This window comes from Phoxinus phoxinus, assembly GCF_949152265.1.
Source record: "Phoxinus phoxinus genome assembly, chromosome: 24".
In the NCBI taxonomy this organism is placed as follows: domain Eukaryota; kingdom Metazoa; phylum Chordata; class Actinopteri; order Cypriniformes; family Leuciscidae; genus Phoxinus; species Phoxinus phoxinus.
This window is the reverse complement of record NC_136899.1, coordinates 19,643,736-19,660,423: the sequence shown is the minus strand read 5'-3', so window position 1 is coordinate 19,660,423 and position 16,688 is coordinate 19,643,736. Positions and strand designations below refer to the sequence as shown.

The following is a 16,688-nucleotide window of genomic DNA, read 5'->3' as shown; positions in this document are numbered from 1 at the left end:
GATGTAAGAGCATTTGAATCAAATGCTCGCAAAACAACAAAGAATAAAAATAGCGAAGTAGTCCTTCAGATACAGTGTTAATTATTTACAGCAATAATCTGACATTAATTAGTTTGTGAATCGATTAATTAGCAGAAGTTATTTCTCCAGAAGGACGTCATTATATGAAAGTTCTATGTTGTTGAACCAACATGCTTTGCTTTTGTTACTACTCTTTTGGGAAACAGTCGTGACTAGCTAGACAATTTCTCCAACGACACATCATACTATGATGGTTAAGCAGCGGGTTAAGTGGTTGTATGGGAAACGTGCATCTAATTGGCTCAGTTTTGTGACAGCACATTTTTTGCATTCACTGTGGAGAGACAAATTGATTGACGCTGAAATTCTGTTGTAACACATACACAGGAAACAGTTCCAGAAAAAATATATGACTGTGTCAGCATGTTGAGGTCTCTATGTGAGATTGCTTAAAGGCATCACTGATGAATGGTTAAAGATTTTGCTGCTGCATCACTCCATCGTTAAAAAAACACAAGGCTACAGTACATTAGCTTTCTCCCTTTATCTTCAGAATACTATTCCTTCTCCATTAAACTGAACTACAAAAAATAAAAAAATATGGCTGTATGAAAAACATACATTATGCATTACATTATGTCAGTTAATCAATTCTGTATTCTGAATTAATTAAATGTCAACTAATCAAATTAGTCGAATATCAATATTTGCTGAGAAAGGCCCCGAATGAAGATTAAGAAATGGAAGACTTACAATATTGTGGAAGACAAGTAAAACAAAACAAAAAAGCTGTTTGTTATACGTTTGACTCATTGAACGCAAGTCGATCACAGTTATCAATTTAAAAATCGAGTTAGTCAATCTTTCCAATATGGCAAACAGGACACATTCTTGTATTCAGCCTGTACTATTTTCTAATTGTTGGTCTATGTATGTACATAAAGATTCACATTTCTGCTGTTTTATCATGACTAATTGTTTATCAGCATTTAGCAGCGTGGGTTTTAAGACACTGTGTCAACTTTAAAGTCATTCAAGCTGTATTCAATCGGTTTTCAAATGAAATAATATCTGACTGCATCCTCACAAAACAAGAAGGGTAGGCTATACTAAGCTTAAATTGCTCAAATGGTAGGAATTGGAAAGTCCCTTATTACAGAATCTATGTACAGATGTATGTAGTATTATATGTATAATACATAGGCTAGGATACATTGTACGGTAGATGGAAATCTCAACTTTACTCTTTGGGTGATTATTGCCTTTGGAAAACAGTGAAAGAACAGACAATCTACCGTTCATATTGTTAAAGTTTGCCTGCCCTTGACATGTTCACCTGCCCCCTCTCTGTTGTCTCTAGCGGGACTCCCACCTTTCACACTGCTTTTCCTGCTCTGCACTTTGTTCCAGTCAGTATTGCCTGTGGCTGTTTCTGTACCTGCTTCCACTCTTACTCTCTTGAAATCAAGCAGACATTCACTGTTGGGTTAGTCAAGCCAATATTTTGAAAAGAGAGAAGTAATGTGATTTAAGCTGTTTACTCATAGAAAGGAGAGTTCATTATACTTTCAAGAACATAAGTGTTAAATATATCCTCTATGATCATCATATAATTTGGTAATTATTATTTATATTATTATGAGAAAAAGTTATGTTTTGACAGAGGGCAGTCAATAAGATACACAGCATAAAAAGTTAGGCTACTAATGAAAAAATAATAATTCTGGCAATAAAAAAATAAAGCAAAACAATAATATTTTTAAAGGTAATTTAATGACTAACGTTAGTATGGTTGCCTTTATCAGTTAACTAGGTAATGTCAGGATAAAATGTCTATAACTTTAACAATCTTTGGCTTTCATGCAAATGCCATCTATTATTTTCCAACTACATGCAATGTGGAAGAATAGACAGCTTATTAGACTTACTGTATGCACATAATATGAATTTCCGGCTGACTGAAGCTAATAGATTTAAACCGGTAACCTTAACGTTAACTGTTAGCGCAGTCATCAGAACTGGTAAAGAAAACTACGTTCTCCTTAAAGAGCATATGGTAAAAAAAAATATATATATATCTTCCGTTAATGTTTCTGGTGTGTTGTGTTCATAAAACATTTAAAACAATTCGAGAGATTGAACTGCTACTTTTTGTTAGTTTTCCAAATCACCTCACGTTTAACTAAAGCAATTTACCTCTTGAAATTAACAGTATCTCTCTGTCCAGTACAAAAAAATATCACTTCAGTAAGTTACCTGATCTTGCTGTTGAGCTGCTTTGGTCGATACATTTGACTCCTTTGCTGTGGTCATGATAACAAATTACCACAGACAGCAAGAGACATTCAGTTTGTGACGATACTGCTGGCGGTTAACGTACACAGAGGAGAGAAGATGCTGAAGGGGAAACGGTAGAAATGCAGCAAAATCCCAGTGAGACGAAAGATTTGATCTTTAGAGTCGTTCTTCTGAGGATTGGTGCGCCACGGTTGCTAAATTACACTGCGAAAGAGAGAGAGAGAAGAAGAGGAAAAGAGGACACGGAGACCACCGATCACAGCTTGGTTACCGACACCGGTCGACTGCGAGCACACGAGCTTTTCTCGTCTCCCTTTTCACCCCCCGCCCCCAGCCCCTGTGCACGAGGCGCACACGCGCGCGCGGCTACCGCCTTTCCACCTTCTGAAGCAAGCAAACGAAAAAGGTGGCAACTGGCAAGTGTGTGCGCAGGCTACGTGTGTTTTGTATATTATTACAGTATAAGTTCTTGTTCGTATATGATGACAGTTGTTATGTTACAGACATAAGCGTGATTTGGAACGGCAGAAAGTTCCTTTAGCACTATAAAGCTGTCACTTTTAGTTAATCACGATCTCACAAAGTTTATTTAAAAGAAATGAAGGTGACTGCACGATGGATCTCTTGATTATAATGCCTATACTTTGTTATAAATGGTAGGATTTGCAAGTAAACTCACACACAAGGTCCTGCGTTTTGAGCGGTAGGCTATTTTAACATCTCTGACAGGCCATTGCATTCAAGAAATCAACAGAAATGTCTCTGATTGGCTATTTTACCCAATGCTGCAAAAACATGTAAATATAAATCTTTTATGCTGTGTTGCTAGATTGGGTGGTTTTGAATTTGATTGTGAGGGTAAAAATAGTTTGGGAGGGTGGACAAAATTTGGGCTTGTTTGGTGTCAGTAAGGTGGTTTTCAAAAATCTAAGGGCCAGGTTTACTTGGGCAAATTAGCATGAGAGTGTAATTCCATAAAAGCGGCGATGGGAGTGGAAAATTCTGCGTAAATGTGATCTACTGATGATGTGCAAATTAAGGGTGCTTTAACATCTGTAGTTCGGTTCATTTGGTCCGGTCCAAGGGATAAAAATTATACTTTGTAGCATTTTCCAGACGTTTTGGTTCCTTTTCACACCACTGATGCTCTGGTCCGAATCAGTTGATGAAACGAACACAAATGCAGTCACGTGACAACATCCACATCACTCGTTGGCCAGATGGGTCTTGAACGTATTACTATAACTGCACTTCGATTGTCAGAAATAACATGCGGGAAAAATCCAGCAGAACTCCCAGAAGTAAACAAAGAGGAGGAAAATCCGACAGACAACACGCCGCTTTTTACTATGGAGAGACGACTGCGTGGGCTGATTGTATCCCTAGTCATAGTTTATTATATAGTTTATCTACGCCATTTTAGGCAAACAATAACATTTGAGAACTAAGCAAGGATGCGGCTTGAAAATAATGTTTTATGCAGTGCACGCGGGGCGCGGGTGAGTCACTTCAGGAGGAGGCGACGCATGCATTAATGTTGCTAAACAATGCACAGCACAGCACAGCTGACTACGGCAGCTGGTTTAGTCCAAAAATGCACAGGTCTTTGGCAGTTGGGTCTGTTCGAGGTCGGATCACGTTCTCACCACAAACAAACTGCTCCAGAGTTCGTTTGAAAGCGTACCGAGACCACCGCTTGTTTGGTCCGCTTTTGGTGCGCACCCGAGTGTGATTGCTGCATTCACACCTGCCCAAACGAACCGCACCAAAGGGGACAACAAACTCTAGTGCGATTTAACTGAACTAAATGAGGCAGGTGTGAAAGCACCCTAAAGAACACAGGTGCAGCCGGATCATTAACATAATGACCAATGGAATCCACCAAGAGTAGCGCAAATTAGCGTCTGGTTTAAGACATGCTTTTTTTGGGGGGTGTTAAATAACTTTTTATGGTACAGTGTTGCCATATGGCAACAATTCATATCTACTCATTTCCATGTTATTCAGAAAAAAAATACAATATATTGCACTATGGGAATTAAAAGGACAGGCCTTAAAGCAGCACCAGGTAACTTTTCAACCTTAATAATATATTTCCAAGTCTCTTGTGATGGTACATCGACTTACACTAGGTTGAATGACACGTCTGCCATAGCCTGACGGGGTCTGTAGCGTTTTTAATCGTACTTTTAAACTTCGGGTTTCGGGTAGTAACCGGCGAACAAAGAGAACTACAAAATTCGACTGCTTTACGGCATATACGTCACTTCCACCACCACCCCCACTTCCTTAAAATCGGACGTGCGAGCCAAACTAGCGTTTGTTTGCCAAATGTTATAGTCATGGCCGAAGCAGCACAGAAAAGCAAGAAAGCAAAGGTTTTGTCGGAGGAAAGCAAAAAGAGGAAACGAGAAAGTGATCGTATTAAAGGCAGAACGAGGATCAACATTGGGCCAGCGTTTCCTCGCTGGCGTGAGCTGAAGGAGGAGGAGGGGTGCCCGATGCCACCCGTCCCGGTTTTCCAGGGATTATTCTCTTTTTTGAGCGACAGTCCCAGAAAATTCATATTCTTTTCCGGGACACGAATTGTCCCGTTTTTTTGTGAAAATGTACTTCTAAAGTAGAATTTCCTGGTTTCAAATTAAACCGTTTCCGTCTACTGTTACTGTGTTTTCTTCATAGTTGTGTACAGTACATCCGATCCTGTGTCCGTAAACGGGTAAAAAACATGGTAAAAACGGGTAAAACAGTGGATTGGCAAATGCCAGGCGTTTACTTTTATTTGATTGGAAGCTCAACTTATCGCCTAGCAACTGCCTGTGCTGTCGGTCGGTCGCGCGCGCGCATCAACACACATCCAAGATGATACAGTGTGAGTTTAGTTGCTAGATAGCTTTTTAAAATATGTCTATTTACATCTATTGTGTGAAATGGGGAGAGAGACGGACGAGGAGGATAACCACTGTCTATGAGGATAACACAACAAAGTCGGATGAGCCACCAGTGTCAAAGAAAATACTATTTACAACCTACAACTCAGACTCAGACCACAAATAATAATAATAATCTGTGTCCCGGTTTTTCACACTTCAAAGGTGGCAACCCTATGCTCGACCGATGCGGACTTTCAAATATCAAATGAAAGCCTATAAAGGGCGTGTACAAGTTTGGTAGGGGCTACATTCTTTCAAGTAAATATATAAGATGCACAAAATAATATTTTAGGATACCTAACATGTCTGTGATATTTGTTTATTTGTCTTGCCTCAAGCTATAATAAATCGATTTGTAAAATTTGCAGATTCATCTATGGTAGCTTGATATTATAATATTGACGATATATGGTTATTATATCTACCACTCAAACATTGAAGTATCATATAGATTCAGTAAAACGGTAACCAATAGACTAGGCTACTATAATGACGCTGGCTTGTAAACGTAAGCATCACGATCATTTTTCGTTTGAAAAAAAATAAAACCCATGAAATTATATTCATATGACATGCTGAAATATATGCCACTGTACCTGGATGAAGACATTTCACACGCGACGCAAGCAGAACACCTGCATGTGAACTCCTACAGTGTTCTGGGCTATCATGGTTGTCAACAAATGGACGTGCATGTATGACAGAGTTTACGACAGTAGTAGAGGACAATACTGTTTCCCAACTGTAGGGGGACCCCGAGAGCAAAAAAAAGAAAAGTAACCTAGTGCTGCTTTAAGGTAGCCAATGATGTGCTGTGCTGTTTTTAAGTCACATGACATTTGAATGTCCCCCCAAAACTCTATTTCCCATTGTCACCCTCACATGGAAGACACATAACACATGCTCCAGAAATTTCTCTATTACCCTCATTTCTAAACATCTCTTCTCAAGGGGGGTTTTGGCAGCATCTTTGAAAGGAAAATAGGAAGAGTGCAGAGTTAGCTCTTCCATGTGACAAGAGTAATTATGAGTTAACCAAATGTATCTATCAATCTCTAAAAATAAATGTGCAATTAAATAGAAAAGAAAATGATAATTTTATAGAAAAACAACTTTTTTTTTTTGGTAATGGCAACATTTCCCTAAGACTAACACTAACACTGCAAAAGCATGTTGTAAATACCATTGATGCAAATGGAGAAAATATACATATAATGATGTAATATGCACTTTTCATGATAAGATCATTGCAGCAGCTGTAGTCGTATTCACAATTATTTTTCTGATTAATTGTTAAGCTCTATGAGAAAGACAATTTACCAAAACATTCGGAGTTGTACTAAAATCATTTGGAGCTTAATGTGTAAAGTTCAGCAATGTTTTTGTTCGGTCAAATGCCCCCAGACATCACCGATTGGGTGTGTGTACAGGCATTTTGAAATCTCTGTAACACACGATGTGCATGTTTTTAAATTATTCAAATAAATACAATTAGCATATTTTTCAGAGATGTCAAAGTTGCTTTTGGGCTAATTTGACCCCAGACATTATAGGAGGGTTAAGTCCCCTTAGCACACCCCTAGTCCAGCCCATGCTGGCAACCAAAATGAATTTACAATAGCAGAAATAATCCCTTTTAATAAAAATAAAGGTCCATGAAAATTCAGTCAGCGGAGGCTTGTGGTGTGAGAAGGCGAAAGAATAAACAAGTCTTAAGCCTTCCCCAACCTTACACATGCTTAAAACTTAAAAAACCCTATGCATGAACTTAATCTGTAGTTGTTTTGCACCTGTTTTCTGATTCTTTCAGATAATCCATTCATACTGTGCCACTGTGTCTCTAACACAGTCTCACCCCAAAACGTCACATAATGACGGATCTTGACCATACGGCAACATACGACGAAAAGGGTACCCTTTAACGTCTATGTGTGACGATTCGGGTATGGTTGGGTTTAGGTATGCGTTAGGGTACCGCTAGGAGGCGCTGCTGGTGCGCTTATGTCTGCGTCTCATATTGACGTTATAGGGGTACCCTTTTCATCGTATGTTGACGTATGGTCAAGACCCGTCAGTATATGACGTTTTGGGGTGAGACCGGGCTGGTGTCTCAGTTTATTTTTATTATTTCTAATTTATGTCAAGGGATTTAACAGTATCCTATGTCCCTCACATCCAGCACACACGCTGACGGTGACACCTTAAACCACTTAAAAGTAGCTTTAGCTCAACTGCTTTCATATCAATGTAGGTGTTTACAGTAACAAGCTATTGCTGGAGGCCTTTAATGTCACATTAAAATGTCAACCTGTGTCGCACATGCCACGGAAAAATTTGGTCGGTGCGATGAATAAATGTACCACAGTAGCACGCATGAGATTTGAATGTGTGTGAGAAAGAGCTGATTTTTTGTGTGAAGTGAGTGTTTGTTGTGTGCTTTGTTTGTGTTTGAGGTTAATCAAGAACTGCACGATTAACCTAAATCACGATTTGGCTTAGTGCGATTATGAGATCGTAAAGTATATGCACAGCGTGTTTCATGGCGAAGCGCAACACTGTGATCAGAGCGGATTGATCGATGCTCCATCTCTGCAAGCGCTGTGAGTTTAAGTTACATTCACTTTAAAGGGCACCTATTATGACATTTAAAATGTTCCTAATGTTGTTTAGGGAGTCCTCAACAACAGTTTTACGTGCATGCAATGTCAAAAAACACTTTTGTTTTCGTATAATATGCATTTATTTTTACCTGATTTGCTTACCGACTCCCAAATGATTCGTTCAACGACTCATTTTTCCAAACCCCTCCTTTGCGCGACGCTAATCTGCGATTGGTCAGATGACCCAGCAGTGTTTACAGAGATAATACTTATTGTTTAACACGGTGTACAATGATGCTTTTATCAATTAAATCGTGTTATAATAATGATTATAGTCCACTGCTTTGTAGTTTGTAGTAAAAAACTAAAAATAAGATAAAGAATTTAATGTTATGTTAGCGAGCATAGCCCAGAGTTCATATTGTAAAAGCACAATCAGTCTTTGTTTGCATTAGCCCGATGCATAAAAACATAACGTTTAAAAAAAAAAAAAAAAAATGCAGTTATGTTACGAGGTATTATTCTATTCTTTAAGACAACTCCGAAAACCACGACACATATCTCAATACAATTGCCATTGAAGACCTAGAAGCTAAACGGTGCTTAACATACAAAATAATAATTAAGTAAGCTACATAAAACATAAAAGCAACAATTATTAATAACACTTACAGATTGTGATACGGAGGAGGACGCTGATGCAAATACACTTAGAAATGAACCTTCCTTCAATATCAGCCGGCTCGCGAATCCAAGTTTGATTGCATTTAAAAAGCAATCGTCTTCAAAATGGCGCGAACAAAGCACAAGGCTCGGACTATACTTCTGTGGTATAGTTATATGAATTGTAGCCACTTAGTCTTCAAATGCTCCTCCTTGGGCAGATGAAAAAAGTTGGCTTTTGAGTCGCACTTCAGAACACAGCGTCTCATCGTCATGATGGTTTCAAGTTTTCCCCATAGACAGTATATAAACCCTGGCCTTGGAGCGCAATAAGTGGGCGTATCGTATTCAAATAACTTGACAAGTTGACGTCATCTAGTCAGAGAAAAAGCTTCGGTCTTCTAACGATTCATAAAAATGACTCCGAGTCGACTCTTACTTTTGAAAGACAATAACTTTATATACGGTGCACTTTCATATTTCAAACTTTGCAGGATGTTTTTGTTCACTTAGATCTATGTTACACACTACATGAAAGGTAAATTTCAAAATTCCATAATAGGTGCCCTTTAAATGTGGATGGCTCTATTTTATAATTTCAAACAAAAATGTAAAAAATTGGGTGGGATATTTGATGCTAATTCAACTTTTGACAGAACACTGTCAAAACATATATTTTTTTATTTTAGAAACATTGCCAAACTACGTCCTATGTTGTCATTTCCAGTGACTGAAAAGTTAATTACTCTACTGGCCGGGGTTTCAAAAGCTACAAATTACAGTTTGTTCAAAATTCTGCCGACAGAATCCTGACAAGACAAGGGATCACATCACTCCTATTTTAGAATCCTTACACTGGCTCCCTGTTAGGTTTCGTGTTGATTTTAAAATTCTCATGATTACCTATAAGGTGGTAACTTACATGGTTTGGCTCCTCAATATTTGTCAGAACTCTTAATCCCCTACATCCCAATGCGTGATCTCTGCTCCTCTGAAGCTGGTCTTTGAACTGTCCCACCAACTCGTCTAAGATCTATGAGTGATAGAGCTTTCTCTTCATTTGCTCCAAAACTATGGAAATCTCTGCCCTCTGAGATTAGGCAAGCGGAATATCTTTTACAATCTCTTAAACATACTTTTTTAGGGTAGCTTTTATTTGTTTCACATCCTGCAATCCGAATGACTGGAAAAGTCATGCAAGTTGGTCATATAATGTGGGAAACCTGAATGTAGAATTAAGACCATTTAACCAAAAGCAAGAATACCATAATGTGCCATATGTACTGTACTGTACCATATGCTGGTGATTATGAGCAAGTCATAAAGGAGACACGTGTTCAAATGCCTTGTTTAATCTCTAATTCTTGATAAACTTATATGGTGCATTTTTAGGGATAAAGATTGTTCAGTCAAATGTTTTGTGTCTAACTAATTTAGTTAAATTCAGAACAATACAGGGTGACTAGTTGGGCGCCATTCTAAATGTTAATTAATTCTCTTTTTATTCCTCCTCAAGGTCTCTGATGTTCTGCTTCTTGAACATGCTTTGCCTTCTCTGTTAATTAAGGGCAAGGCAAAGTGTGTTCTTTTCACCACGCAGGCAAATTATTCTGAAATACCCAAAGGCATCAGGGGTCATGTGATTCCAAAACCAAAACTCAGAGCATGGATTTGCTCATTTCCTTCAAGCGTGGAGCTCTGTGTTCAGGAACGCGGAGGGAAATGGCAGTGCCATTCAGTGCCATCTCTTAATTAATACGCGTAAGGCGCTTTATCGTTATCCCCTGCCGGCGGAAGACAAGAGAGAAGCCCATATGTGCCCATCCGCATGCTGAGCAACACAAACTCAACGGCCCGTCCATCAGCATTAAGAAGGGGCTGGTACTTGACACGTATTTTGAGTTCAATAGCAGGGAGTTCAATGTCAACACACTGTCCCTCTTAACATATGTTATTCAAATGTAGCTCGAGAGGAAAAGGACACATCATTTTGTCATTTGAGATGAGTGGCTTGCAGCGTGTGAAGCCGAGCAGGCTGATCAACCCCCCCATGAGCTCACATTCACTGTGCCAAAATTCAACGGTTTTGCCATCCAAGTTCTGCTCTACTACTTGTCCTTCAAATCAACTCTTATTTTTCATCAACTCTGTGATGGGTGAAATGAAAGATCTCTTCTCAGCAAATCAATCACCTCCAAGCTAATGGCATTCGTATTGGTCACAGTCGCCAGTAGCATGCTGAAGGATACAGCCACTCTGCTAGCCACATAATAGATGTTATTATGCTGCGGTAGGGCCCGGGCAGTGTACACACAGCCTTATTGGTAATACTGACAAATAACTATTCAGAAAATGATAGATGACCTTGGTTGGCAGGTCTTTAAATACACATTTTGCAGAGCTTTACAGATGAACTGGCTGACAAAGGCAGACAGGAAGAAAGTACTCCCTAGCCTAATTACTAGACTCCAGTGCCAACCTAAATGGTTCGCACAGTTTTAATGAACCCTTTGATGCATATCCATTACAGTGGATGAACCATTAAAAGCCATTTTAACCACTAGGTGTGCATTTCCAAAAGAGTCATTAGGCAATATGATTGCAAATTCTGTTGTTACTTACATTGTTCAATGATTCTTTGTTTCCTAGTTCAAATGAACATTCACAAACTTGGTTGATTGGTCGCTACATTCAAGAGATAACCAACACTGTTCACCGCAAGCACATAGTAAATAGAAACATTTGATGTTTTCCAGAGCGCAAACACAAAATCGCACTGGAGCGTTTACCAAATCTGTTTCTTCAATGTGATATTACAGTATCAACCGAGGGTGCTCTTGCTTTCGTTTGAGCACCTTCAAGCACCCCTGTAGAACTGGGCCTGCCTGTATAATTTGCTCTTCCTCTTTTTCTTCTGAACCAGTTTCTAGTTCAAACATATATGGCTGAATTAAACCAATATTTCCACTTGCCATTGTGTAGCGTTTACTGCAGTTGACCGAGTGGATCAGGTGGTGTGTTTGAGTGAAGGCAAGAACTAATTTGCATATTCATGAGTCTGCGTATACTAAATTAATGCAAGGGTGTACATTCAACCTAATTTAAGATATGAATAACTTACTTAAATTTTCTTTTTTTTTAATATGTCATTTTGATGATCAAATATGAGTTTTAAGGGATACGATTATTTAAAAATAAATTATACAAAAATAAATTTAAAAAAATGTATGATACCAGCATTTCCCTCTAGCATTTTGAGCGCTGTTTAACGTATTCTTTGACACCTCTGATTGGCCACTGTGTTGAGGTGCTCAACATATATGTCTCTGACTGGCCATTTTGTTGACGCACTCACCATATATATGTCTCTGATTGGCTACAATGATCAACACTTCAAAAACATTGTCTTTGACGCTCTTCATCGAGCGCTTAAACAGATACACATGAGAGTTTGAAAGCGGCGTCTATCAGCGGATATATTAGGGATCTGCTGATAGACGCCTGCTTTTAAACGTTTCCCGTGTGCATCTATGTAAGCATTCGGTGAAGAGCATCAAAGATGTCATTGTTGATCATTGTAGCCAATCACAGACAAATATGTTGAGCGCATCAACACAATGGCCAATCAGAGACATAATACTGTATGTTGAGCGCGTCAACACAATGTTTAAAGTGTGTTTAGGAACCCGTTCAACAGCGCTCAAAATGCTAGAGAGAAATGCTGGTATCGTCGCATTTTTTAATTTCAATACCGACTTGGTACCGAAGTCGGTGCTTTTTGAAAACTTTGGACTGCAGGGGAACTTTAAAAAATCTTCAAAAAGTTTTTTTTATATTTCACAGAAAAAGAAAAAGAAACCATAGCAGCATACAGGTTTAATTAAAGACTAAATTTCCCTTTTTGGGTGAACTTTAATAAGGGCGTCAACTTTACAAGCTTCCTGCTCATACAAATGGTGCCTGATTTGTACAAGCACTTTAAGCAAATGAAGAACATGCACCAGAAACTGAGAGATTCAATTAAAAAACAGAGAGGGCTGGGTGAAGTTCAGTTCAATTCAGTAAATGTGTGAAAGCGTTTTGAGTGAGCCCTGATTAATTCCCCCAGCTACACAGTCTAGCATGAACTCATATTTCAGGAGATTGAAAGCCAGCTCTCTTTATTGCGTATGTTCACTGGGACTTTCATCAAGTAAGAGCCCGTGAAACAACAGTAAGGCCATGGCCAAACAGGCAATTACATTACACCCTCGGGAAAATCACTTCTAGATATAATTGTTATCTCTTTTAAGAGAACTCCCAACACTGAAAGGCTGCTGAGGGTGAAATCCTACAATAGTTAAACAGAGAAACTTTTGGCCTTTTTTTTCTTTGTTGCAGCTGCTGAAGAGCAGCAGACTGAGTGGTAATCCAGGCTTTGAGCTTAGATAGTACTGTCATTCCTTTGTTGGCTCTTAAACGTAAGATTTTAATTGAGATTTTTAAAGATCTAGCCTTTCGAAATCCTACCCCTAAATCCACCAAACACCCCAGAGCTTTCCAGATAAAGGCAAATCTGCTGTTGATTTCAAAGTCTGAGGTTTTCTCTTCCTCACAGTTAAGTTAACTGTCATCCTCAGTGCCTCATAAAGTCAAAGAACAAAGCAAAAAAAAGAGCTACGTTTATTTAGGAGAAGCCTCAAAACCTTGATCCAGTCTATAGTGTCTGTCAAACAGGTCATACTGCATTTTGGAGATCCAGCTTGATTGATTCAATTAATTAAAGGGCACCTATTATGGAATTTTGAAATGTACCTTTCATGTAGTGTGTAACATAGACCTAAGTGAACAAAAACATCCTGCAAAGTTTGAAATATGAAAGTGCACCGTATATAAAGTTATTGTCTTTCAAAAGTAAGAGTCGACTCGGAGTCATTTTTATGAATCGTTAGAAGACCGAAGCTTTTTCTCTGACTAGATGACGTCAACTTGTCAAGTTATTTGAATACGATACGCCCACTTATTGCGCTCCAAGGCCAGGGAAATCTTGAAAACATCATGGCGACGAGACGCTGTGTTCTGAAGTGCGACTCAAAAGCCAACTTTTTTCATCTGCCCAAGGAGGAGCATTTGAAGACTAAGTGGCTACAATTCATATAACTATACCACAGAAGTATAGTTCGAGCCTTGTGCTTTGTTCATGCCATTTTTACGACGATTGCTTTACCAACGATTCGCGAGCCGGCTGATATTGAAGGAAGGTTCATTTCTAAGTGTATTTGCATCAGCGTCCTCCTCCGTATCACAACCTGTAAGTGTTATTAATATAATTGTTGCTTTTATGTTTTATGTAGCATGCTTAATTATTATTTTGTTTGTTGAGTAAGCACCGTTTAGCTTCTAGGTCTTCAATGGCAATTGTATTGAGATATGTGAAGTGTTTGTCGTTGTTTTCGGAGTTGTCTTAAAGAATAGAATAATACCTCGTAGTAACGTAACTGCATTTTTTTTTTGTAAAAACGTTATGTTTATGCATCGGGCTAATGCAAACAAAGACTGTGCTTTTACAATATGAACTCTGGGCTATGCTCGCTAACATAACATTAAATTCTTTATCTTATTTTTAGTTTTTTACTACAAACTACAAAGCAGTGGACTATAATCATTATTATAACACGATTTAATTGATAAAAGCATCATTGTACTCCGTGTTAAACAATAAGTATTATCTCTGTAAACACTGCTGGGTCATCTGACCAATCAACGCAGATTAGCGTCGCGCAAAGGAGGGGTTTGGAAAAATTAGTCGTTGAACGAATCATTTGGGAGTCGGTGAGCAAATCAGGTAAAAATAAATGCATATTATACGAAAACAAAAGTGTTTTTTGACATTGCATGCACATAAAACTGTTGTTGGGGACTCCCTAAACAACATTAGGAACATTTTAAATGTCATAATAGGTGCCCTTTGAATATATAGAAAGAAAGAACTCAAAGTATTTCTCTATGGAATTTGATGTAGCCTATCAGTAAGTGTCTGTCAGTGTGTCTGTTTAGGACTTTCACATTGCGCTTAACCTCAGATTAAACCTTTTTTAAACTTGTAGTTTTGAGAGTTCTGTAGCATCAGTTTTAACATTGGGTTATGAAACACTTTTACTGTGCTAATATCAAATTGCAGAGCAGAAAGTGAACAGATGCAGTGCAAGACTGCTGTATTCATCCAATCAATGTCACTGACCTCATAAATACGCAAATAAGAACGTTAACCCAGGGTTAACAAATGTATGGTTAAAATCTTGAATACCCATGAACACTTACTATAAAATATAAATAAATAACCTAACACATAGGGTTTTAGAATGATACTGACTTCAACTCAAATGTGAAGGGCCGTATATCAAATATTTATACAACAGTTAGTTCTAGTCCTCGGATTTGATTGATCGAGCAGGATTGCACGAAAGCTGACAGAACAGTCAAACAGCACTTGGACTTTTTTTTACTGTTTGTTTCATTCTGCTTGTCTGTGTTTGGCAGTTCCAGACAGACTGTCAGTCTATGAATTTAGTTGTGGGGATTTTTCAGTGATGCTTTCAGCAGGTTACATTGTTACTGTTATGCTTTAGTTTCACAATCTGTCCAATTTGATAACAACAATATTGTGACTTAAATGTAATTTACTGTTCTTTTTTCAAACAGTCTTAACATTCTTTAAACTATAAGTGTAATTGCCACAAGTGTTTTATAGGGCATCACAAATACTGTATATGGCATTTCTGCTAAATATAGTAACTCAGAAACATGAAATTCATGATTCAAACCCCAGTACGTAAATTGGCCAGTGCCACCAAAAAGTTAATTTGTCATTGTGTGAGCCCTACTGGTCAAAATGTATGTTGCACCATGGTAGTCAACCCTGGAAAGCTTTCTTATACAAATAACATTTTTATTCTACTTTTTTTGTTGACAACGGCTGCTTACTATACTAAACAAGCAAGTGTTTTTTCCTAGATAAATTATATTGTGTATCGCACTAAGCTTTTACAGTGAAAATACACAGGATTTTTTATATATATATATATTGGCAATAGTATACAGTACATTTAAACAGAATATTAATATTTGCATGTCCATTTTTATACATTTCTTGCATGTAAACATAAAATAGCTACACAATGACTTCCAGGCTCCATATATGTTTACAGACTTGATGGTTAGATTGGTAAAATTCTGATTCCTATTTCATTATAACAATTTGCCAATTTAGCAAACATCACAAACATTCCATAGAAACACTTATGGAATATACAACTATGTCTGACAGATTGTATTAAATGGCTCACATGATGAATGAATGTTTAGAAGTTGTGAAGAGTTTGACCTTTTTATTGAGATTTTTGCTCAGCAAGCCATGTGCATTTTGTGCAAACAGACAATTGTACTCATTTGCACAAATATGTGGTGTAAAGATAAAACACATTTTTCAGAGATCTGAACTTATTGTTTTAAAGAGGTCGTCCTATTATGCTTTTTTCAATTTTCAACTTTCAACTTTTTGTGTACTGTTGCTGTTTGAGCATGAAAATGCTCTGCAATGTTACAAAACATTTAACAGGGAGTTTTATTCCCTATATCAGTACTGTTTCTGAACTCCCTAAAACACCTTGATTGTAGTCTTGAAATATGGGAACATAGTGCTAATTTAAATAAGTAGTGTGTAGTGTGTTGAAACTCAAGGTTATAGTAAGGGGTGTGGCATTTCCAAAACAGGCTCAAAAAGTGGTTGACCAATCACGATACACTGGTCCAGCTGACCAATCAGAGCACATTGCGCTTTTCAGAAGTTCTTCTTCATAGATACAAGAACTAAACAGAGCGCTACAAACAGAATGGGAAGAGAGGTGCTGTAAGTAAAATATGTTATATCTCATTAGAGAATTGAGCCAAAGTGATTGAAAAAAAATCTGCTTTATTAAACTGTATAAAAGTAAAATCAAATTCACAATAGTGTGCTTGTGTGAATATCAGCATAGCTGTAATTACCTGTGGCACTCAGCCTGTGGATGAATCACAGCTGTGCTCATAGAGCAACAACACTTTGCTTATGTGATATTGCTTAATTATTTTGTAGGTGATCAATCGGTTTGTTTCAAATGCCATGACTGGGAAAAAAAGCCATTTCTTAAAAAAA

At 37.9% G+C, this 16,688-nt stretch overlaps 1 protein-coding gene across 3 annotated transcripts in view; it reads right to left on the bottom strand.

Annotated features, from left to right (window-relative positions):
- dpp6a (dipeptidyl-peptidase 6a) overlaps positions 1 to 16,688 on the bottom strand; it is a 430,900-nt gene that overhangs the window by 206,072 nt on the left and 208,140 nt on the right. Inside the window, exon 1 of one of the 3 annotated variants that reach the window (XM_079602702.1) lies at positions 2,278 to 2,620. The exons of the other annotated variants lie outside the window; for them this stretch is intronic. Coding sequence (XP_079458828.1) covers positions 2,278 to 2,334 — 57 coding nt within the window. The 5' untranslated portion in view covers positions 2,335 to 2,620. Of the gene's footprint in view, positions 1 to 2,277; positions 2,621 to 16,688 lie in introns of those variants that run through there. 3 annotated transcript variants of the gene reach the window in all.